Below are 25,439 nucleotides of genomic sequence, written 5' to 3'. Positions count from 1 at the left end.
TTCAGTTTGCTATTCATGTTATTTTTGTTATCTGATTGCAAGTCAAATGGTATGTTTTCAAATATTTTGGGTAAAAATTCCAAAGCAAAAGTAACTGTGGTAAAAGGGTGAAGAAAAGGATCGAAATAGGCTGCCACGGTTAGAGGAAGGTGTCAGGTGTTTTATGTGACAGAAAAGTCTTTGCAAGAATGAAGGTCACTGTCATGCGACAGTGTTGAGGCCAGCCATGATGTACGGATTACAGGCAGTGCAGCTGAAAAGAAGACAAGAAGTCGATCTGGAGCTAGCTAAATGAAAATTTTCAGCTTCTTTTTAAGAGTGACCAGGTTAGATATGATGTCAAATAAGATCACCAGAGAAACATTCAAGATTAGATGTTTTGGAGGCAAAATAGACAAAATCAGAGTAGACTTTGACGCTTGAACACATCCAATGGAGAGACGGTGAGTATATTGCTAAATAGGTCTTAGGAAAGGGTAAAGCAGGCAAGGCTGAAGAGACCAAAGAAAAGGTGATGGAAAACATGAGGGCATTTGATGTTAGTGTAGAATATGCAAAGGACAGGCTGACATGGAAAAGGATGACACGCTCTGGCGACACCTAACAGGTCGAATCGAAAGGAAAATAAAGAGTTTATTGCATCACTCATGGCTTGAGGAACTTTGAGAAAGAATTTTGTTAAAATGATGAAAGCGCAGCTGTTTTCTTTTATGAAGCGTTACAGTAGCGTCACGAAAGATGAATGAATGAAAAAAAGGTTTTGCAGACGTTTATGTGAATGGTGGAAAAAGACTTCCACGTTAAATGAATTGGTTGCCTTTGCTCTATCAGTTTTATAAGTTGAAAAACACAAACTCTATTGCTGCAGGTCCTTGTCGTGTATTTTTAAATGGTTACACAAGGTGACAAAAATAATCGCAACTTTATTGGATTACAATAAAACTAAGAGTGATGGAAGAAACATACTTTGTTTACAGTGAAGAAAACGTTTTAAAAATCAATTTTAGGAAACAATGATGGGCTTGTCATTTATTTAAAACACTGTGAATGGGTTGCCAGTTAATCGTGGAGTACATAGAGAGTGTTTGAAAAATTAACATCATTCATCATCACTCAAGTAACAGAGAGACTAGTCTCAACAAGGCTAATTTCTCTTCAAATGTGAGAAGACAAACTTCTGTCAAGAAGATAAAGACTACAAAGCCTCCAACACAGTCGCTGTGGCAACGGTGCATAGCTCAAGCAGGGGAGATGGGCTAGAGATTCATTCAGTGAGCATTATCAAAATCAAGATACGTCAATTTGATTGAGAATCCGCTGGACAATCTGACTAGCCATCTGGGCACATTTTATGGATTTGTGCTAAGCCAAAATCATTTAACTCATAGTGACTAAGATAGAAGCTTATTTCACAGGAGTGAAGACACCATCCTATCTGTCTGTCTTTTAGCTCTCTCTCACTCTCTTTGTAATCTCAACATTTTCCACAACTGTAATAAGGTGGTTCGTTGCACCTTAGCACATTTAACCCATTGCCTGGTACATTTTCATACATACATTCCACCACTGATGTATATTTTAGAGTAAAGGAGTGCAAACCCCCTTTTCTTTATATTCCCAATGCACCCAAGTCACAGAGCTGAAGAATGAGAGGCAGGGAGGAAAGAGGCGAGAATAATGATGCGAGAAAAACAGCAGTGGATCCCCGGTCCACCCACACTCCTCAGCACAGCTGAGCAGCTGTGCACTTTTGTTAAGTCTTAGTTCACAGCCACATTCAAATGCATAAAACTTTCATCTTAGACGACACTCTTGCTTAGGAGTCGAGAAAGAGCATTTTGCATTTTGAATATCAGTCAATAGGAAATTGGGAGGAATTTATAATACCTTTTTTTATCAGCACTGACAGAAACGCCACTTAATTATTTGCTCTAAAGCTCCAGCGCGCCAAGTTGCTGATCTCTCGTGTCATTCCTGACTGACTGTGTGTGTTTGTGCATTTGTGCGTGCTCAACTGTTCTGCCGGGACGCTCAGAACCAATGTAACTCCTGTCACACATTTGCTCCCTATAGTCCATATCATGCCCACATTTTACACGCTGTCTTATTTTGGTGGAGCAGAAAACACTTGCAAATGACTGACACCGACCGAGTCCCCCCCTTTTTTTTGTTTTATCAGACCCATTTCGGGATTTTCTCAACTTCATTTGATCACTAAAACAGCAATATTAGCTATTGCAATTGAATGGAAGTGTGTGTGTGTGTGTGTGTGTTTTTAAAGTGATACCCAAAGTAAATTAGTCAATGCCAAGTTTGGGTGGCTTTTGCAAAGTCCTCGTAAGTAAAAAATTGGCCAAAATGTTTGACTTAATAGCCAACCCTCTTAGAAAAGTCTGTTCTTTTGTCCTTGGTCTTTTACGAATATTTCCGACTTGTTCTTTTGCCAGAAACAGAATTGTCCTCACTACTCTTGTCTTGTGTTGTGTTTACGAGCGGCTTTTTGGCTCGAACTTTTGTAAAAATGTTCAATGACACATGTCCTTGGAACGAGAAATAAAGAAGGAATGAAATTCCCCTCTGGGTTAAAACAGTGGAAAAGGTTCTGTGGCCTGTCAGCGTCATAACCTCTGTTGTAGATTAAAAAAAAAAAACGACAATATGCTCCCAAAAAGTCTTTTGGGCCATATCCTTATAGTTTTTTAGTTGCACTTTTTATAGCCACAGCTATTAAAATTCTTAATTCCCTAGCCAAGTGTCATCAGATTCCCACTGTCCTACTTAAAAAATACTACCTCCATTTGTGCTTATGGCCAACTAAACACAGTGCCAAGGTGACTGAACCTGTCCACATGTAGCCCTTTTTTTAAATTATTTCGCCTCAGTCCAAAATTTGCAAACTGCCTCGTCAACAATTTAGACCTTATGTTTCAAATAAAGCACAATCATTTTAATCGTAACGCTGTTCCTCGCTCACTTTTGCAACAAAAATATCCTGTAAGGGCATGTTCAAACATGTACAGTACTCTGTGAGAAAAAAAAAGGCTAAGCAAAACAAAAAAACAAGGATACGTTGTCCTCGTGACGTTAATTAGTGCAATCTTCAGGATTCGGCTTGAAACCGGCTGTTATGCACTGAGAGCAGATGGAGGCCATATGACTCTTTGGTTGACCTCTTTATTCTGCTTCCATATCCTGTTGTTGTCTGCTGTGTGAATGCCGTGGCTCACCTCTAACCTGAAGCGCGCACTTATCTTCAAACATTGCTCGCTGTTCCCTATTAGACAGCAACTGAGAGCCTGCAAATGTAATATGAGCATGCACTAGAGAAGGAAACCTATTCCTCCTGTGGGCTACGTGCAAGGCTGATGATGAATAGGAAGCAGGTGAGGTACTGCGGTACTGGTCAGTAGGGAGATAGCGTTCTTGCCTCCGATTAGGGTGAAATGCAGCATGTAGGTCATGATGGTGTTTAGAGATGCCAACTAGAAGAAAATGAGGCATTTTTTTCTTGGTGTAGGCCAGTAAACTGCAAGAGACCAGAGGTTACAAGTTCATGCTTTTCTTTCTTTCTTTTATTTTTCCAACGATGTGACACTGTGTCACACCAATGCCTACCTTTATTCTCTCTCTACAGGCAGTGCTGCCACCACGGTTGTCTTTAATAAGAACGGTGATGCTCCAGGACGCTATGACTTGTTCCAGTTCCAGATGGCCAACTCCTCTGTACCGGAATACAAGGCGGTCGGGCAGTGGGTGGAGAACCTCCAGCTCAGGGTATGACTCTCTCATCATAACACCTGCAAATGTACTGGAATGTGAGCGAAGCGGAATAATTCACATTGCTATTCTGACAAAATACTTGAAATGCATACAATAAGATGAGGTGAAGGCATATAAGAATAAGCAAAGGCAAAACATTGTTTTTTTATTTTTGTCCTTCAAATCGGAGTAAATTCATGATGATCAAATCTCAGAATATGGCCAAAGGAGACCAATACTTGAGTTGGATAGACCTGTCTTGATTTGCTGGAAATCCTTAGATACCGTTTTTCAAAAAAAGATTTTTGATCATATATGGAAAATTGTCGTTCTGCCCCTTCCCGCATGGGGGCATTATCCAAAATGGCTCTGTTTCTGAAAATAAAACATTCTCCTAGAAAGCTCAAGGATACCAACCCTAACCTCTGCATAGACAAAAATGATTTGTGAAGTGGTGTTAAACTCTTAGGTCAAGACACCGCTGTACATCTACTATAATGATTTATACTCATTCCCTTCTCCCTGTTAGAAATTCTGTATGCGTGAGTGAGGCTCTTATGTCTTTGTAAAAAGAAAAGTATCTTTTCATGTGATATTGCAGGATATATTTGCATCTTAACTATAATGTGAGCTATATTTACTTTCCCTGTAGTTGATGTGTAGCAATACACAGCTTTTTCCATTCCAAAGACAAAAGGGAAATTCCGCTTACTGGCAGCAGATAACAGTTGATGCCACATACACACAGGCACACACAGGCACACACACACACACACACACACACACACACACACACACACACTCACGCGTCTGTGTATTTATCACATAAGAGGATACTACTTGGCTTTCACCAAAAAAATGGAAATAAGATGCTAATATGGTTTAAGATGGAAATGGGTAGCTACTTCCATTCGTCAAGATGAAGTGCCAAGGTCCAACAACAATACCGCATAGTATATTTCTCTTTTTCATATAATTCTTTTACTGGATGATCCAAGTATCACATAAAATATATTGTGCCATATGTCAAAAACAACATCCTTTTTTTATATAATCCATTTTTTTTTAGACTCCAGTAACATGTAACAGTTTAAAAGGTTTAGAAATTAGCATATTGACTTTTTATTCACATTTTAGAAGAAAAGTAGAAAAAGGGTTTGTTTTTATTCATCTTTAGTCTATGTTCTTCTCCCATCGTTTTGGTAGACATTTGTGACTATTTTAGTATGTGTTCAATCCAAAGCATGAGAACTACTACTCTTAAAATATGCCAGTCGGGAAACAACTGCCACTCTAACTTAAAGTGCCTCTAGTTAACTGCAGATGCATTTCAGATATTCTAGGAGACTTTTCGTGCATTTATATTGCTTTCTAGCTCCCGTGCAAACAGATTGCTCTTTGGAAGTGTTCGTAATTCTCCCCACCTCCTCTCAGCAGCTCAAGCAGAAGAAAAATAGCTTCAGAACATGACACTGTCATCGTAATGATTCACTGTAAGAGTGTTCTTTTGGTGATGTGCTGTGTTGTACTTAGACCAAACAAATCTCTTGGAATCATGGCCAAGAGGGGTAACATTGTGTTATTGAAAATTGGGGCAAATATTCAAGATATTTTGATATAGAAATAAGGTTGAATTGAACTTAAAGAGAAAATACTATCATGTTTCAGCTAAAAGTTCTGTTATTTTGTAAGGCCAGAAGTTATCAGGCTTGTTTTGAAGGTGAAAGAATGCAAAGTAAATTAGCTACTTATAGAAATAGCAATAGTGGCATTGATTATGTGACATTGACTCAATAGTCATCTGCTTTCTATTGGTTCCAAAACATCTGGAGTCGGTTTAAACGCCTTAGATTTGTATGCTTCACAACAACATCAAAAAGGAGGCTTCCAAATAGTGTAGTACCAAGATATTATTTGTTTAGTGGTTTTGTTTTGGGGGAAAAAAAACATCAGATATGCTGCTCTATGCAGTAGGTTCGAGGATTCTATGGAAAAATGTGGGAGTGGGAGAAGAAGTATTTTTTATTGCATGTGTCAAATCTTTTATCAGTTTAGTGTTTGATGACAGAAGTACAAATACATGTTTTTGAAGCTTTTCTTATTTTCCCTCTAGATGTTTTAAATATGCATTTACTGTGTCAAACTTTTAGATTCCCAGTTAAAATAGATGATCAAATATAAGCTGCAATTGAATATACCCCTACAAAAAAGCCAATAAAACTTGCAAGCTGTCATTATTTTATAAGATATCTTGGTATGAGAGTTCATGTAATGTGATAATTTCCCACTGTTCCTGTAGATAACTGAGAAAAAAAAACGTCATTTTACAGGAACTTAAAATATCTTTCCTTTGCCCCAAAAGACCTCTACGGTTAGATATGAGTGCAGTGGTGCAGAGACAGCTGCCGTGCAAAATGTTCGTCGGTGCTCACTGACACAAGAATTGACTTTAGTGATTCATGCGGATCATAAAGAACCTCATGTGTTTTTTTTCCCCTCAGAGCAAACACGGTATGAAATTACTGACATGAAGAGAAGCAACCTGAAATGAAATGTTGTATCATCGTGTAACGGAGATTACAAACAAGACGGCATTTACATACAGATGAGCACAAATTTCCATAATTGTTGTCTGGGTCACCAGAAATAAACTTAACTCTATGCATTTGAGAGCACAGGTGGAATAACTTCTGTTGATGGATATTTGTGGATGTTTTGCAACGAGTACAAAGCAAATGATGTTGCAGCGCAATTAAATTTCAGTGCCATAAAAATGTAGAAACCAATATGAGGCTTTTCCATCTCATAAGCACTCAGATGATCTGTCAAAGCACTACAGCAAAAAAAAAAAAAAAACACAAACGACAAGTAGAACAGCCATGAGAGACCATGCTGTCAACATTTTTTTGCTTTTGGTCTCCATGGCAACAGAGCTGTTGGGCTCATTACGGTTTCTACACAGTGTGTAATCGGGAGGTTTTCCAGCCAGCACCCTTCATTGTCCAAATAACAAATGGCACGTCAGTGCCCTCAGATAAATGGCAGATGAGAATCTAGCCAGACACCAAAAGAACCGATGCATTTGTCATTCAGGTGCACACACAACGCATTGCATGTGTCTTTATGTGTATGCTATTGATGTGAAGTTGTGAGTTGTAGGCATTTTCAAAAGTGCTGCCTCACGTCAGAATTAATTGCCCGTTGCCATAATTTTTGAAGAATGTGGTCTTTATAGGAGTCGTATTGTCTGGTGGGTTACACTATACAGGGTATATTCATTCCGCTTTGCTTTTTAATACCGTGTGATCAATATTTGAATGAAAGTGCATTATTTTGCTAGAGTACGTCCATTTTGATATGTAAAATGAACCGCCACCAGCTAGTGATTTGGTTTATGGATCTACTGCATGATACCATTACCGCTTAGAGGGGTTCGTTGACTTACAAGTTTATTTCATTTCCTGACCACAATTGTAATTCTGTCCCTTTTAAAATAAGCGAATCTCTTCTAGGCCCACATTGTTTTCTTATTGGTTTGAGCACTTTGGCCACCAGGGTTTGATACAATACAGATTAAAAAGACACAGGGTTAGGGTTAGAGTTAGGGTGTGTTTAAATACAAAATGGTTAGGGTTTTGGTTAGAGGTTAGGGTTAGGGTTTGTTTAAATACAAAATGGTAAGGGTTATGGTTAGAGGTAAGGGTGTGTTTAAATACAAAATGGTTAGGGTTAGGGTGTGTTTAAATACAAAATGGTTAGGGTTGGGGTGTGTTTAAATACAAAATGGTTAGGGTTAGGGTGTGTTTAAATACAAAATGATTAGGGTTAGGGGTTAGGGTGTGTTGAAATAAAAAATGGTTAGGGTGTGTTTAAATACAAAATGGTTGGGGTTAGGGATAGGGTTAGGGTTAGAGTTAGGGTGTATTTAAATACAAAATGGTTAGGGTAGGGTGTGTTTAAATACAAAATGGTTAGGGTAGGGTGTGTTTAAATACAAAATGGTTAGGGTAGGGTGTGTTTAAATACAAAATGGTTAGGGTTAGGAGTTAGGGTGTGATTAAATACAAAATGGTTATGGTTAGGGTAAGGGGTTAGGATTAGGGTGTGTTTAAATCCAAAATGGTTAGGGTTAGGGTGTGTTTAAATACAAAATGGTTAGGGTTAAGGGTTAGGGTTAGGGTTAAGGGTTTAGGGTTAAGGGTTAGGGGTTCGGGTTAGGGTGTGTTTAAATACAAAATGGTTTGTTTGAATACAAAATGGTTATGGTTGGGGTAAGGGGTTAGGATTAGGGTGTGTTTAAATACAAAATGGTTAGGGTTATGGTTAGGGTTAGGGTTAGGGTTAGGGTGTTTTTAAATACAAAATGGTTAGGGTTAGGGGTTAGGGTGTGTTTAAATACAAAATGGCTATTGGTGACAAGTAAAAACCAAGAGAGAGTTCAAAGACTTTGCTTTGATTCGTGTTGACAGAGCTGTGTTTGAAACAGTTAATTTTCTGTGGCGCTTTAAAGTCACATTTACAGAAAATTTTGCTACAATAATGCTTCCAAAATACAGACTTGACCATGGGACTCATGAGGCTTAAAATACAAAGCAGAAAATTTTATGCAGTGAGGGAAAGTACAAACATAACCTCTAAAGCAAACACAAAAAAATGTAACCACAACATCGATGCTACATTTTTGGGGGGGAGGTTATCCATGGGGCCATCTTTTCATCCATTATCTTCATAACAGAAACAGTAACTTGACCAATGAAATGCAGAGGAGGGGGAATACCTGTGGCGGCATATTCTTAAAAAGCAGCCCTACCATTTTTTTTGTTGTATTTATTTTAGAGATCCATGATAGTACAGAAAACAGTACACATAGTTTTGTTTCTGAAAAGGAGATGATTCCATTTTTCTAGGAACAGTTGGCAACCTTAACTTGAGCTGAGTTTCTTACGACATTGGTCTCCCGTCAGTCATAATTCATGTCATTTTACATAATTTAGATATGTCGGTATTGCTGTTAAAATCAGTGCCATACTTAGCTAGGGCTCTGCTGTCCTGTTAATCCTGTAGTACTATTGCAGCCTTGGAAAACCTTAGCACAAGAATAATTTCACAACAAATTAGCTGTTGAAAGCGTCATCAAAAGGAATTTACCATCATACATTTTTTAAATCTCCCTGACCAAACAAACTAAGCCTTTTTCATGGTGTTTTAGACTTTTAAGAGTTTAGATAATGGACAGTCTTGTGGCTTCCCGGGGTAGAATTAAAGATTGCGCATGCCATTTTTGTAAACTGACAAAATTAGTTTAATAAGTACAAACAGCTCGGCAAAGACTAGACATTTGCAACCCTAAGTCCATTAGGTGCATATTTCACACCTCGCTAGCTCCATTATTAGAGCAGGTTTATGGCATTTTTCATTCATCTTAATCTAATGAGCAAAAGTACTTTGCTGCCATGGTTATCAATTCTACCTTTGAGCATAAGAGAAGACTCTTAGCTGGGATGCAAGATAAACAGATGCTATTTTGCACCGTACTGATAATAAATTATGTAAGTCATGATGAATCAGGGTTGCGGTTATGGTCGTAGCACTGGCTTTTCTATGCCATTTGCTTTATCTCCCCCTTCTTGTGTGGGTTTGCTTTCTTACATTTTTACTGTCTGTGGGTGTTGTTACTAGGTCTCAATACATTTGTGTCTAAATGTCTTATTCTGTTTCACTTCGATCTTGCAGCTGGAGGAGCTTCAGTGGCCCAAAGGGGAGCAGGAGGTACCCATCTCAGTGTGCAGTCTACCTTGTAAGACCGGGGAGAGAAAGAAGAGGGTCAAAGGGATGCCATGCTGCTGGCACTGTGAACTCTGTGACGGATACCAGTACCAGTATGACGAAACCTCTTGCAGACTGTGTGCTTACAATATGAGGCCCAACCCCAACAGGACTGCCTGTCAGCCCATACCTATCACCAAACTAGAGTGGCATTCCCCCTGGGCCGTCATCCCCGTCTTCCTGGCTATGCTCGGCATCATCGCCACCATTTTCGTCATGGCCACCTTCGTACGCTATAACGACACGCCCATTGTGCGGGCGTCAGGCCGAGAGTTGAGCTACGTGCTTTTGACCGGCATCTTCCTGTGCTACATCATCACCTTCCTTATGATCGCCAAGCCCGATGTCGGTGTGTGCGCCTTCCGTAGAATCTTCCTAGGTCTGGGCATGTGCATCAGCTATGCGGCGCTGCTCACCAAAACCAACCGCATATACCGGATCTTCGAGCAAGGCAAACAAACAGTCACGGCCCCACGCTTCATCAGTCCCACCTCCCAAATCGCCATCACTTCCAGTCTGATCTGCGTGCAGCTGTTGGGGGTCCTAGTGTGGTTTGCAGTGGACCCACCAAACACCATCATTGACTATGACGAGCAGAAAACTATAAACCCCATGTTGGCACGCGGCGTACTCAAGTGCGACATAACGGACCTCCAGATTATCTGCTCCCTGGGCTACAGTATCCTGCTAATGGTAACCTGTACCATCTACGCCATCAAGACAAGAGACGTTCCTGAGGACTTCAACGAAGCCAAACCCATCGGCTTCACCATGTACACCACCTGCATAGTCTGGCTGGCGTTCATCCCCATTTTCTTTGGCACAGCCCAGTCTGCTGAGAAGGTGAGTCAATGACTTGCCTCCGTCTGTGTCGCCGCCCTTAGCTTTGTCTGGCTGTCTCTTTCGACGCATATATGCCCAGACAGCCCTTCAGCCCTCTTTTTATCTTGTCTAACCACAGACACGCAGGCATTTCTTTTTGTGAGACAATATGATAAACAGCATACGCGCAGCATTTCGCACACTCATTTCACGAGTGTATAACTTGCAGGCTAATTTGCGTCTGATTTCTGTGTCGTGCCGTTTCGCATGGTAACCCACACTTGTCCAAACACAGACAAAAATAAGCACATTGAGGCGGAGGAGGGCTTGCTGTTGGGAACCAGGATCCCAAATTGCCCGAGGAGCCATGCGCACGGGGGTGTCGGCTGCTCCAGATGCCATTATCTCGGTTTTCATGCCGAGGGCTGCGTTTATACCATTATGCGGCGTTCTGGGAAGGAGGATGAACAGGTGTAGAAAGAGGAAGATGAGGAAGAAGGGAAGGAGGAAGGTAGTGAACAACTGGGAGGCGGGAGCAAAAGGAAGTTTGATTCGACACATTCCATCTCTTGACAGCTACGCTTTACCCAAAGAAACCATTTGACATCGGCTGCTCCTAGAGTTGATTGAGAATATGACATCCTGACCTTCTGTACGAGTGACTGCTTATCTTGCCGGCAGCCGTGAGAATACCGATGCATTCATCAACGCGGCCCATGAGATGTTCGTGTTTTGCTCGCCGACGTTTGTGCACAAAACGGCGCAAGGGAAGTTTTACCTTGACAGAATATCGATGCGGACTGGAAAGCGTTACTTATTGCAAACCTTTCGGAGAATGGCGCCACTCGATATCCATCCTGCTAAGCAACGGCTCGAGATGGATCACAAACTGATTTTTCTCATCACAATTTGGCGCTGATTTCATAGACGAATTACACCCTCAGCAGCGATTAGGAGTTCATTATCTTACTCACAGAGAGTAGCGAAGCACTAATGTGTTTTCCTTTCCTCTTATGCAGTTAACTCCTCCTTTGCCTGTCAGTTCTCACCACAGAGTCCTAGTTTAATGGCCTCTGAGGCTGCGTGTCTGCTCGCTCCCCAGCCGAAGATAGTGAGAAGTGCTTTTGCATGTCCTGTAGGCAGTCATTGCAGGAGCATCACTGTTGATAACGAGATGCTTTTTCATATTTCAACTCATGCCCACGTTTTCAGTATTGACAAATATTGCGTTTTGAGAGAAAGGTCTTTTCTTGAAAAAAATCATTACAAGAAGAAAAATGAGCAATTACTGCTTGGAGTTGATGTAGATTAAAAAAAAACATAATGCAGATTTTTTTTTTGGTTTTGAACTGCATCTGTCGTGAAAAAAAAAAAAAATGATAATTGGCCCGGGATAGAAAAAAATGAATTTATAGGACAGATTCACAAGATTGTATGATGTCAGTCTGCTTTGTACAGTGGTGATATTCTCCAAATTTCTTTCATTTACAGCAAGATATCCATATTCGGCACACCTGCGACTAATTTCCTTTTTTTTCTATCCACTTTCATTTGGCTCATTTAAACCATTTTTGTGGGAAGTCATGTGAATACAGACACAAATGATCATAGTGCATCCCTCCCTCTCTCTTTTGTGCACCTGCTACTCAGCACATTCAGGTAATGATGCTGAGAATCACCAGCATTGCAAATCAGCTGACTCATGACTTTAGCCGAGAATAAAACTCCAGGCCAAAATGTCAGAAACTTTGGTGAACCGCAAATCCACTATCCTGGTAAAATCTAGGGAAAAGTACAAAATTGTTCAAATGGCCTACAAACGAGTTTAGAAAAGTAACGTGTAAGATGCCGAGTTCTCAGTGCGAGAAATTCTCTTCATCTTTGACCACAAAACACAGCCGCATTCCTCTGCAGCGCGATGATACATTCTCACCCCCCGGCACAAAGTCCTCCAAGTGAAACCCCCATTAGAGGCGGTCACAAAAGAAAAGGGAGCCAAAGCGACTCGTGTCATGAAACGCTTCATTCTTAGAAACATGTTAGAAAAGCTCTTAGGCCACATGGAACATGCCTCATGTGTCCCATGTGACTCAGACATTCATAGCTATTAAGTATTGTTAGGAATTGCAAAAACACTAAAGTGCTTTTTATTCTAACAGGACTACTGTAAGCCCTATTCTGACTAATAAGTATATTCTGTATATTTAATCATGTTTGTGAAACCTTTCATGCAAATTGGAGCCAAAGTGTCTGCCTTTTATTTTGAAAATAGGTTAACATCTGCCAAGAGGACAATACTCAAGAGAATGATGACACCATTTTTCATTGCGCTTTTAGACAAGGAAATGGAATATTATGAGAACAAAATGCTGCTTTTTAACTAAGTGCTCGCTCATACCTTTGAAAGTAAAATACAGCTTAAAGCCATAAATTTAAAGATATACTTTTTCACATTTTGGATAGTTATGCCGGTACAAAGATATGAACGCAAATAAATAAAACACTTTTCTGTCAAGCAAATTTGTGGTTAAAAATATGATATTGTCTTCTCCCAAGTCCTCCACGTGTCGTTAAAGTGTGTTCTGGAGTAAAATATTAATTAGTGTGGGCCATATTCCTCTTAAATGAATTCTTCCCATTGTTCTGTGAGAATAGCCTACAGCTTTTAACCCAGATGTGAAATTGTAAACTCAGCTTTAATGCAGCAAAGTGAAATTTGAGCGGATAATCATGAAGCTCCCTTCTGTACAGTAAAACGCTACCACCAAAGTGTTACAACATGCAACACTCTAATCATGACAAGACACTCATCTGGCTTAAAAGCAGGTTTGTACCCTCAAGTCACTGACAGTCATGTCACGCTTAATTAGCAATTTAAGTCAGAGGAAGGCAGAATGAACCTTGGAAAGCATAACACTGTCCAGTGAAGTTTTTTCATTGGACTTGACTTCCATTTGTTGTTTTTCTATCACGCTGCCTTGAAATACTGCAAATTGTCGAACATTCTTGCTGTTTCTCCTCTGAAATGAACTCATGATAAATACAATAACAGACCCTGCTGTGCTTAATTTATGCAACTGAGTTTGCAATGGGCTTGTCATTTCCTTAACGATAACTGTTGCAGCGTTTTGCTTGTAGTATTCTAAAATACCCATACATTGGTTCCCTTTTATTACACAGCACCACTATAGGTGAATATTTTTGACCCTGACAGACACAATCAGGGTTTTTTTTTAGTATAATGTCATTGTGTACTTGCAAACCTCCAGCAAAAACATCCACTGTCAGCTCACAACTGCAGTGTCCAATGTTTTCTCACAGTCTGCAATGTCATTTTATGAGCCCTAACCTTGAAAGGATGGAAATGTGTTGTTTGTGTTAAATATTTGTTACTCGATATTCATCCAGGATTGTTTTTTTTTCCCTTCAAATAGAAACCCCAAAGTAGACAGAGCCTCACACCCGTCGGTTTCTGTTGTTCTGGGACCTTACTTAATAGGTCACCAACCGATCTCCATCCCTCAACACTGAGATTTGAAACGAATGCTGTATCTCAACACATTTTTAGGAAGGGAGGTGTCGCTTGTCACAATGTTTCCCAACGTTCTTTGAGCTGTAGCACACTTTTTGCATAAAACAAAATCTCAAGGCACACTACACTGAAAATCTTCTAATTTAAAACTCTGTCGGCTACATTAACAATTGAAAGTTGTTCGCATCAAAGTTTTATCAACGGGAATCAAATAAATCCAAAGAAAAAACAATTTCAAATTCTAATTCTTCACACTGACCTCATGCTGTTTTGCTACTTTTTCTCCCAATATTACTTAAATACTACAACTTCTGGTTAACATACCGTTTAAAAACAACCAAAACACTTATATCGTAATACTACAAGTTTTTTTCTTCCTCCCAGTATTACTCCAATCCCCTATTATTACCAAAAAAAACAGCTTTGTGCTCACACAGATTTTACCTCAACAAAAATCAAAGCCCCTGAAACTAAACAACATCTGGTTGAAATTACATTAAAACAAAGCAACAAAATGACTTTAATCTCACAACATTACAATTTAAATCTTAAAATTATGCAACATATTGTCAAAATGTTGTCATATTCTTAACCTCGTAATATTCATATCTTAACCCCGCAGTATTACAATGTATGACTGCCCGCAGAACACGTGACCCTCGCTCACGGAACGCCAACAATATTCTATTGTGTGAGACTTCAGCCGCAAACCCCTAAAATTCAGCCCCTCATTGATGATCTCATAAAGTAAATCCATAGCGGATTCAGCCTTTGCAGCACATAGCCAGTCAGTTATTCATGGCATGAACCAGACTAGAAAGTAGGCCAGCCCCAACAACAAAAGACTCACAGGTAACTGAGAGAAAAGCAAATTCCCCCACATCCATTATTGAAGACGTTGTGTAGCTGGGCAGAGACCGTCCTGATTGTCACTCTCTGAATCAAACCCTCATCACTGCTGCTACTCATCCATAGCCTACTAAATTGCCCTCGCACTAAGTATATCCCTGGTGGCTATAATTATGAGAATTACCCTCAACAGCTTTTTGTCGAGAAAAAAAAAGGGGGACTTGTCGTTTGTTGTGGCTGGTGGCTGCAATCGGGCTCGTCAATGGGACGTAACGTTCAAAAGCGGGCGCTTGATTCCTGATGAGGGCGTTAATAAATCATTAGTGTGGCTATAAATAGAGAGTTGGCAAGCAGCTATGAAAATGGCTTCATGTATTTATTTATATTAAAGTAACAATCATTAATTATGGATGTTTTGTGACATTTGAGGGGTGGGTGAGAGGGCGTTGAAATTAAGTCAAACCAAGGCACGAGCACGATAATTAGACAAGGACACTAAGAGAATTGCTTGGCCGGGTTTTAGCCTATGAAAGGGGGGGGGGGGTGACAGCTTGTGTAGCTGCACTTTCTTCTTTAGTGTTTTCCTTGGGTCTGATGAATGTGAGCCAGCACCTAATGCTTGCCAGCAAACTGCTGCACGGTCAATAAATCAGCTGTAAAAGGGTCATTGTTGTGGCGTTAAAGTTATCACAATCTCATTAAAAGCTTCTTCCAGTTGCATTGCGATGCACACAGAACTGTGTTATGTTGCTATGGAGACTGGCTACAACTAAACATAGAAACACAAGGTGGGGAATCTCTGGTGATTTTATCCTACGCCGTGCGCATGCACTGATTTTATTGGTTGCCCTAATATCTCAAAAGAAACTGGTATAAAAATGACGCATTGCTACAGCTCTGGAGAGCAGCGTGAACACAGATCATTGAGATACTCGCGCAGTTATTAATGCATGGCGTGCTGGCTAGATTGCCTTTGCCCATAGAAAAGCGAGAGGGATTGGAGAATGTGTATGTTGGTGTGTAGGTGGGTGGGTGCGATGATGATCTTGCGTTTGAAATATTGGTGGAGCTAAGAAAAAGGGAAAAAAGCATTGGCAGCAATGTCCTTTAAATGGGCTTGTATCCTATTAAAGAAATTACCATTAGTCATTCTGTTTACAAAAGTAAATGCAAATAATGGCAACGCTTCATTTCCCTTTCCCAATGATTCAGTCTCTCTGCCCTGTAGAACCCCTGTGGTAGAGAATGTGTTGACAGTGCCATCCACTAACCAGCACTAGATGGAATAGCGGTACAAGGCAGCCTTTAAATGCAGTATAGGTCAACACAGTAAATCCCAAACAGGATGTCATGACCCAAACATTACCTTATAGAGAGCTACTGTGTGTGAATTAATGCAACACAACTAAATGGCACTTTGTGAGCTATCATGGCCCAAGCAACCGATATTTGAGCAGTGAAGGCTCACATGCAGACATTCTGTATCACATGACCACAGGCCTATAATTTTTGTCCTCTGCGAAGAATTATTACAATTTCTGAGCTATAACTTAGGACTCAAACTGACTTGTGTTTAACAGTTTATCTGTTTGTATTTTACTGGCTCATGTAGCCAATGTGCAGATACCAACTCAATGTCTGTTGACTTGAATCAAAAGCAGGGAAAACTGTTGATTGACTTTGCATTTAGTTTTTGGTTGACACCTGCCACAAAGTAAATTAATTGGCTGTCTATCACCATCAGTGGCAACCAATAAATAAATCATTTTAATGAGATTTTTTTTCTTTTAGTTTTTAATGACAACATGGAAAAATGGTTTATTAATAACCTATGGAACAAAAGTAAAACTGTACCATTTTGGGGAAATTTAATGCAAATGTTAATACAGAATATATCATTAATAATCCTAAATTCTTAATTAAAATTATAAAATGAAAATTGTGAAATGTGGAAAACATGCATGGTAGGCTGAATGGACACTCTGAGGAGAATGACAATTAGATGAGAGGAGATGGGAATTTCACACTGAGCTCAATAAATTGTAACACGATCATCATCATTTAAGTGTTTATGATGTGGCAGGAATGTTTTCTTCTTTAAAATGGGTGTCGTGGCTCAGTAAAGCTTGGGAAACTATCGCTTAGTAATGTGCTCCTCAAACAACAAAGTGCCCAGATGTAGTGGTTTTCCCTAATTCCCTCAAATGAAACATAAGGCTCCGTCCTTTTAAGAACATCTATAATATAGCGTGAACCAAATGTGCCTTGTGGGTTACGTAAGATCACAATTGCAAGTGGAAAATGTGGAAAACTGTTATGTAAGTGAGGCAGCCCGTCATGCAAGAGTGTAAGTGCGCGCTTCACATCAATGGCCGTCTCCAGAATGATCTTAACACGTATCGCGCTGAAAGCCTTTCACAGGCGGCTGCGTGTGGCGATGCAGGAAGACAAAGGAACACGCTGTCAAAAAATGCAGAGACCCTTGCAAGTCATTCACTGATGTGGCATTCACATGCCGTGGAATTCTGAAGCTCAGGCGCTTAACATTGATATGGCGGAGGCTCCTGGGGCCGAACGGGATGCCTGACACCAGGGGGAACTTGAGAACTCAACCCGGGTCTATCAATCTTGTCAGGAAAGGCGCACGGGTGGGAAGGAGGACATTTAGATGAAGTCACATGGCTCCCCGCGCTGACTTTTGTGTCCTTGAATCGCCTTTGTGTTAAATATGCAGTATCGTGTCCAACAGTGATTAATTGCTCCTTTCACATACACAGTGGCTGTAAACGGCAAAACAACTGAAATTACATTCTGCTCTTGAATGAATGAGCATGTTAATGTTACTGTGGTTGTCGACCACAGTGACTTGCAACTGTTGTACATCATGTTTTACTTACCAGTTGCCAAATGGTGTATATGATTTTACCCATTGTTAACATTTTATCTTGCCCTGCGATTGGCTGGCAACCAATTCAGAGTGTTGTCTGCCACTTTCCTACCAGTTGTCCTTCTTCAAACCTGTTTCTAACATGTTTTTGTTTCCCGCTAGCTCTACATCCAGACGACTACCCTGACCATCTCAATGAACCTCAGTGCCTCAGTAGCACTGGGCATGCTCTACATGCCCAAGGTGTACATCATCATCTTCCACCCTGAGCTCAACGTACAGAAGAGGAAACGTAGTTTCAAGGCGGTGGTCACAGCTGCTACCATGTCGTCACGCTTGTCCCAGAAACCGAGCGAGAGACCCAACGGAGAAGCCAAGACTGAGCTGTGTGAGAATCCTGCTGCTGACCCTATGAGTGAGTAACCTTAATGTCACTAAAGTATGTGGCAGAAGCATTCATTCGTGAGCTAAACGCTGCCATAAACTTGACAGGTATATCTTCCTTTTATTGAGAAAGTGTGTATTGTTGAACTTCCAGGAAATGTCACAGGATCTACATTTATATATCTGTGCCTTTGAGGTTTTTAAATGGTTTCCCCTAGAGGGGTAAAGTGATAGGTCTTTCTGTTACTTCCCCAGTATTTCTTAGACTTCCTTTCTCACTCTTTGAAATCCCATTTGGCCAATTTAATTGGTAGTGTGCCAGGCTAAAAAGTATGTTTAATGCCTTTAGAGCGGGGCATCCGTTATCTAGAAGACCTTTAACCCGAGCTTGCCGGAGGAAGAGGAAGGTTGGAGAGATTTGAAGAAGAATAAGGGTTCTATCAATGCAGTGAAAGGGGATAATCCATCTGAGGAAAGAGAGAAGTGTTACTCAGACCACCACGTTTAGACTTAACGTTATCAGAATAATTATTTCCGTTTGCATATTAGCCGGGGGGTGAATGTGAAGTCCGATATGCAATTGGGACACTTTGATGAATTGAATTGTTAATTATTATGACGAATGGGCCCTTGATGACCTTTACTGTTTCAACATGATTGTAGCTACATTGTTCCAAATGTCTTACGGCAACTGTTGACTATATGAGTTTGGTAAGCAAACATTAGACAAAGATTGTGAACCAGGGTTTTCAGTCAATTGTCCCTGTTGGGATACTACAATGGCCAATTTCGTGTTTGTGCCTTTCTCCTCATTGTAATTCAAACACTTTTATAGCTATTCAAAGTGTTGACAGTCGCTTAAAGACATATGTATTGACTCTGGGAAATCCAAAGTGCCTGAATCATTGAAGCAATCTAATAGGTTAGAAGGATGATTGTCAGGATTTTGTAAGTAATGGCGAATCTGACAATGATGTAACTCCTGTTACTTGCTTTTGTAAACCATTAAATGCCTTTTGTCTAGTTGGTGTTGTCAGCATGAGCACAGACAATGAATTCCAAGGATGGTGGCGACAACTTGCCTTGACCATATTAATCAATGTCAGCTTTCGAGACATTTTGGAAATGAACTGAGTTTTTAGGGCGGCATGGTGTTGCGATGAGTGCAAAAAGTATGTGGTAGCCAAGTTATTAATACCGATTGGAAAGACAGTTTTGGACCATTTCTAAGAGATTTCTCCAAAAATAATCTTTTTGGAGGTGCAAGTGGAAAGTTCATGACGAAGGCAAGAGGGGACAACTAATTATAGTTCCTGTTGGCATAATGGTTAGGTGTCCAGTAGTGAGTAGCGAGCCATAATGCCAGACCAGATGGCGTTATTTTCCAGGTTCTAACACTGTTAGTGGCTCATATGTAATACAGACCAAACACATATTCCACAAATTGTGAGTATATCTATATATCAGTTCGTGTTTTTTTTTGCATCTTTTGGTATTTTGTAGGCCACAGCGAACAACGGGGCCTGCAAAGGATAATTTTTCACAGGACAACCCTGTTATTGCGGTTTTTCATCTTTCGCGATTTTCATTTTTTTCACAGTAAAACCCTGTTTTTTGAGTTTTGAAGCGATTTTTCACCTTTTACGATTTTTTTTCATATTTTGCGGGGCACAGCAAAAATCTGGGGGATTACTGCGGATGTAATTTTCCACTTTAAACCCTATTTTTTTTATAATATTGTGACGAGGTGATTAAACTACTACTACTACTCGACTCTCGGCATTTATAGGATTTCCCCAACCATCACAGTCCATGAAAACCGGAACGAAGATAAGCCGTTTAAGAAAAATGGATACAACGGCACTGCAGGTGTCCAACTTGTGCCTACATAGTATATCGTGTCCATCATTGGAGGCATGCGAAACACATCTTCCCTTTTTTTGCAGCAAGATGTAGATGATTGACAACTCATCCAAATCACACATTACATGGGCCAAACGCCTCGTCTCCTGCTACGCTTGTAATCACACACAGCACTGACGGCGCCCACAGGTGCACCAGCCCCTCAAAAAGCTGTCTTTGAATGATGTCTAGGGATGATGGATATTCAAAGGAATGTCTCCAAACACCCAACAGTTGTCCTACTCGTCTGTCAGGATCCCAATAAACTTACATGCACGTATGTGTGTTTTGTCTCAATAAATTGTGCATGAACACGGTCAGATGACACATCAAGAGATGGGATTTGCTCAAGCAGTCGCCACAGGGGTGCTGGTGGTCCAAATCTCAGCATCTGTCACCGAAGAACATCAAAAGTACCCACGGGTACCGACAGGTCATTTGGTCTACAGGATGCTATCCCAGAAGCACATCATGTCATCTGCTCTATGGACCTTTCACCTCTATGAATGTCTTCTCGCCTCATCTCTCCATCCTGCATCCCACTCCTCCCTCTTGCCCTTTTTTTGCCGCAGTCGAAGTGACATTTATTAATGGCGAATTTATGTGCATGACTGCCCCGAAACCTGAACTGTGGCTCCACTGTCCCCGGAGACTGTCCGTCAATGCCTGTAACCATCAGAGCGCCAAATACCTCGCTTTCAGGGCCCGTCAGCCCTAGAGGAGACGAGTCGGAGTGATTTATAGGATTATGAAGATGAGTAGTTCTGCAGATTTCTGCTGGTATTGATGTGGTCTAATAACTTGACTGAAAAAGCAAGATTTGCCCAGTTCTGAAACGGTCATCACTCAATGTCCTCAATGTATACTGCAATGACTGGAAAAATGAAAGTATGAGTGTGATCCTCTTTCACAAGTTATTTACCGGATTGTGCCGACTTGTTACAGATGCTTGGGAAGAGGCTTTCGTCTGAAAAGCAACCGGCCTTAATGTTAATCACATATTTTGGCCGTATAATTTTCCCACCCACTCATTTCCTCACCTGGTTCATTGAAATCAAGCAGTTTTTTGAGATACGAAGGTCGGTAGTAACCGTGCATGGAACTCATGCAATGGCGCAGTTTCCCAGCCCAAATCTCATATAAAATGGATAGACGAATGGATGGGTGGCTTGATGGATGTATGTGTGGGTGGGTTGGTGTCTGTTTTCTCAGATACATGGATGGATCAATGGATGGATGGGTGGATGGATGGCGTGATGAGTGGGTGGGTGGATGGAGTGAGGGATGTATTGATGGATGAATGGAGGGATGGATGGAGGGTTGGATGGATAAGAGGGATGGATGGAAAAACAATGATCACCTCCACGCGTTATTGTTGATGTAACTAAGAAGTCAAAAGCCAAATGTTGAATCCTCCATCATTAAAGACTAAATAAGCTGTGCCAGCAAAAAAAAAGATATGTCAAACCAAAGAAACATCAGTGATGCTTTTCAGGTTTATTTCATCAATTACTGAGGATGCATCAGTATAGCATATAACTGCTATGCATCCAGTATGTATACGATTATAAATATTAAAAGGAGGAAAGACACAAATGACATACACTTGCTCTCAGAATGGTTTGCTGGTGCTTCTAAAGGATGCGCATAGTTACTAGCAAAACTCTGTCGTACACGTGATGTTTTATTCATCATACTTGCAAGCCCAGACTACAAAATGCTGTAAAGGAATGGTCTGACTTTAATTGCAAAGCCCAGGGGAGTTAGTTGCCACGGTAACATTAAAGCACTAGAATGAAAATCTATTGGAATGTGTTTAATTAAGGCTGAATATACTTGGGTCTTCTCTTCTGCCGGGAAAGAATGACAAATGTTAGCCTGTATTGCCTGAGCGACTGCGTGGCGTGAACAGTTCGGTTGCTACGTGAAAAATTAAATGCCCCACGATATTTCCAAACCTTTAAACTTCCTCAACCAACCTCGCAAAAGTCGTGACGAGTCGGCGGGACCTTAAATGCAAGCCGTGGACCTTGAACGTTTGAAAGCGCTCATACTTTGGCATCACGGGAGCACACATGAGCACACGCTGCGGCGAGGCGGGCACTCGGTTACATTCTGCTGCGTTTCCATGGCAATCTACACTGGGAGCACACTGCTTGCCCCAGCATTTGTTCAGTGCCCACTTGCCGGCTGTTTGTTTGATTTTTTTCTTCTTCTTTTTTTTTCGTTAATGTGAAAATAGAAGGTAAGACTTTACACGGAGGGTATTGGGAGTGGAATTGATACACTGACTCAGAACACCTTGTTTGATATTGCTCACAGCTGGTAGGAGGAATGAAGAATACAGTCTGAGTTCATAGCAGAACATTATCTAGTAAAGGTTGTTTTTTTCTTTGCTGATTTTTGTAATTATTGTTTTCTTGGGTTAGAGTGGATGAATAAACTGAATCTATCACAATATGAATTAGATATTTCATCAAAATTATCCAGACTTTGAAAACTGAAACATGCTTTTGGAAATCTGGAAAGAAGCATCATTTATCTTTTCTAAAATTTTAGTTAGAGAATCAACGTTTTTCCTTGAGTGTTAAATCTATCCCAATGGTCAAGATTTTTTTGCCCTGCTATATAAGTCATATTTCTGGAACAAGTTTAACAAGTTTTTTATAGTAAAGGATTTTTTCTTAAAAAGGACCATATAAAGTAAGGCTTTTTAAGAAAAATATCACCATGTATAATATGGCTTTGTTTTTAAAATGACCATGTATAATAAGGCTCTTTTTTAAGCCCTTTCTATATATTTGTAGTCAAAACCTTCCAATAATGAACAAAATAAAGTGTGACTGATTCGTGGTGTAGAGGTTAACTCGTGCGATTCCCATGTGAGAGGCTGGGGTTCGATTCCCAGATGGGAAACATTTTCCCTTAGTTGTTTCTAAATAGTCGTAGTCAAGACCTTCCATTAATGACAAAAGAAAGTGTGGCCAAAATGTGGCGTAGAGGTTAAGTCACTTGACTCCCATGTGGGAGACCTGGGTTCAAATCCCAGTTGGGACACTCTTTCACCTTGTTTTTTCTGTGTTTTTGCAATCAAGACACTCAAATGATTACAAAGGAAATTGTAGGTACTTGGTGGTGTAGTGGTTAACTCACCTGTCTCTCGTCTGGGAGACCTGGGTTCAATTCCCAGTTGGGACACTTTTTCACTTAGTTGTTTCTGTGGACTTCTTCTCAAGACACTCAAATGATTACAAATAAAAGCGTAGCCATATGGTGACGCAGAGGTTAGATTACTGGACTCCCATCTGGGAGACCCGAGTTCGATTCCTGCTGTCGCTTGGCTGATCACTACACTATGTAGTCTGGAAAATGGAACAAGAATAAGAATAAAAGAAAAACCTTTTTAACTTATATTAAACACTTAGTCATATTTTTCAGTAAAACAATTCATTGCGAACTGCTGATAGCAGTTAGGAAGACAGTTGGAGGGGCCACCTCAACCTGCAGCACCGGGAATCGATCCCAAGCCTCCCCGGTTGAAGGCGAGTGAGCAACCCACTACACCAACTCGTGATCAGATCATACTTAGTACTTTATGGTACCTTCAAGTGGGGAAAGTTAGGTAAGCAGAGCAAAGCAGGATTTGAACCCAGGTCCACAGAGGTGGGAGGCCAATGACTTATTCACTGGACCAAAGGTCCCCAAAACTTTGCAGTAGTATTTATTGTTTTGTCTGTTACAACTACAGTGTTCTCTCGCTACTTCGCGGTTCAGCTATCGCGGACTCAGCTTCGCAGATTTTTTTTGGAAAGAAAAAATACAAATATTTCATTGAAACAACATATTTTACAGTTTTTTTTGTTCTAACATGAATTTCACTCTCTCTACCCGTATTCTATATGGTGTACTGTATACAGGGGGGGGGGGTAAAAAAAATGGAATTAAATTCAAATTAAGCATTTTTGAAGGGTAATCCCTACTTCGCGGAAATTCACTTATCGCGGATGGTCCCGGTCCCCATTAACCGCGATAACAGAGGGAACACTGTATATCTACAATGTAGTATGACTTATATAGATACACTTATTTTTGTACTCACTGACTTGTTTACGTGAATGAAGAAGGCTCGAATAGGAATAAAACCTAATAATGGGCTCTTTTTGTCGTTTTTAACTTTCCTCTTGTTCTTGCTTAGGTCAAGCAACCAAGAAGACATACGTGAACTACAACAACCTCAGGATCTGATGTGCTGGAGAATGAATGCTGCTTGTTTGTCATTTTGTGATTGAAAAGATTAAAAAAAAGGGGGAAGCTCCAGAGGAACAAGAGAGGAATGCAGATATCCCAGCATTTCCTGCAGTACTCGACAGGATGGCGGACCGCATCCCACCTCCATCCGGACTTGATAGAGACTAGCAGTGCTGTGGGCTAATGCTACTGCATGGCGTGTTGGTATTGAACCGGCAGACCCGAACGAAGAGCAAGCTGACCGCTAAAAAGGGCTCAGCGCGGACGAACGGGGGCATTAAGAACGGTGGATCTTCTTTCAAGATTCTTTATTTTAAAATATCATTAAAGCCATATTCTCTTGGGGTTCCCATTATTTGATTTTTCTTCTGTATTGTTTCGAGTGATTTTCTTCTGTGCCTCTATTGCTCCAAGTACATTAAATTACCTTGAACAGCGAACTCTGCCACATACAGTATTTTGTTTTACAGAAATCAGCGAAAGAAAAAGAAAAAAAAGAAAGGCCTAACCCACATGAGTGTGTGATGGGCATTGTACGTATATTTTTTTGTAAATATTTGAGAGTATTTTCATGTTTGGAGTACTTCAATAGATAAGCAGTCTGTGTTCAATGGCATTTGGATGGTATTGAAAAGCACCACAAAGTGTTGACTTTGCATGTGCCAATGTTTGTCTGTTCTATTTGATGTAAGCAAAATAAAAAAAATGAAAATAAAAATAAAGAATTAAAAGATAACGATAATGAGCTTCGGCACTCTCCTGCGCTTTGTTTTTTTCTCCTACAGGAAATCATTAAAATGACAGAATATGGCTTTAATCTGTTGCTGGATTGACCCCTCTTGTATGTGAAAGCATGTTTGTTTTTGTAGCCTTTCCTTGTGGTACCTAGCAACTGTGTGACATGCAATCACAGCGCCTGTGCAAGTATGTTGTGATGTCTGTCAATTTATGAACATGTAATAAATGAGTTTGTTATCTTTTATACAATGAAAGTGTCACGACACATCCCAGTTCTTTCCTTGTGTGTGTATCCTTGCTAACATGCTCAGACTGATGTATGAATAAGCTCTATTAATCACCACCGCGTTGATGTAAACTGATGCAAATGTCACCGTCTCGTCGTCCCCCGCTAAACAGGGCGCGTTAGAAAGTCGAGCAAGCGGGGCTGTCATGCAGGGGAGATGAGACCCAGCAAGAGGCAGGAAAGTCTGCTCTCATTCTCTCTCACTC

The 25,439-nt window shown here is 40.5% G+C and overlaps 1 protein-coding gene across 6 annotated transcripts in view; it reads left to right on the top strand.

Moving 5' to 3' along the window:
* Positions 1-25,176, top strand: part of LOC144195960 (metabotropic glutamate receptor 7-like) — a 99,679-nt gene extending 74,503 nt beyond the window's left edge. For 5 of the 6 annotated variants that reach the window (XM_077715893.1, XM_077715911.1, XM_077715883.1 and 2 more), the window contains 4 exons: positions 3,635-3,774; positions 9,493-10,428; positions 17,838-18,090; positions 24,157-25,176. In XM_077715893.1, the coding sequence (XP_077572019.1) occupies positions 3,635-3,774; positions 9,493-10,428; positions 17,838-18,090; positions 24,157-24,206 (1,379 nt within the window). In that variant the 3' untranslated portion in view covers positions 24,207-25,176. The remainder of the gene's footprint in view (positions 1-3,634; positions 3,775-9,492; positions 10,429-17,837; positions 18,091-24,156) is intronic. The other variant, XM_077715921.1, reaches the window with a different exon arrangement.
* Positions 25,177-25,439: the final 263 nt, after the last annotated feature.

Source organism: Stigmatopora nigra, chromosome 1 (genome assembly GCF_051989575.1).
Source record: "Stigmatopora nigra isolate UIUO_SnigA chromosome 1, RoL_Snig_1.1, whole genome shotgun sequence".
NCBI classification, from domain to species: domain Eukaryota; kingdom Metazoa; phylum Chordata; class Actinopteri; order Syngnathiformes; family Syngnathidae; genus Stigmatopora; species Stigmatopora nigra.
This window is presented reverse-complemented; position numbering and strand designations above follow the sequence as displayed.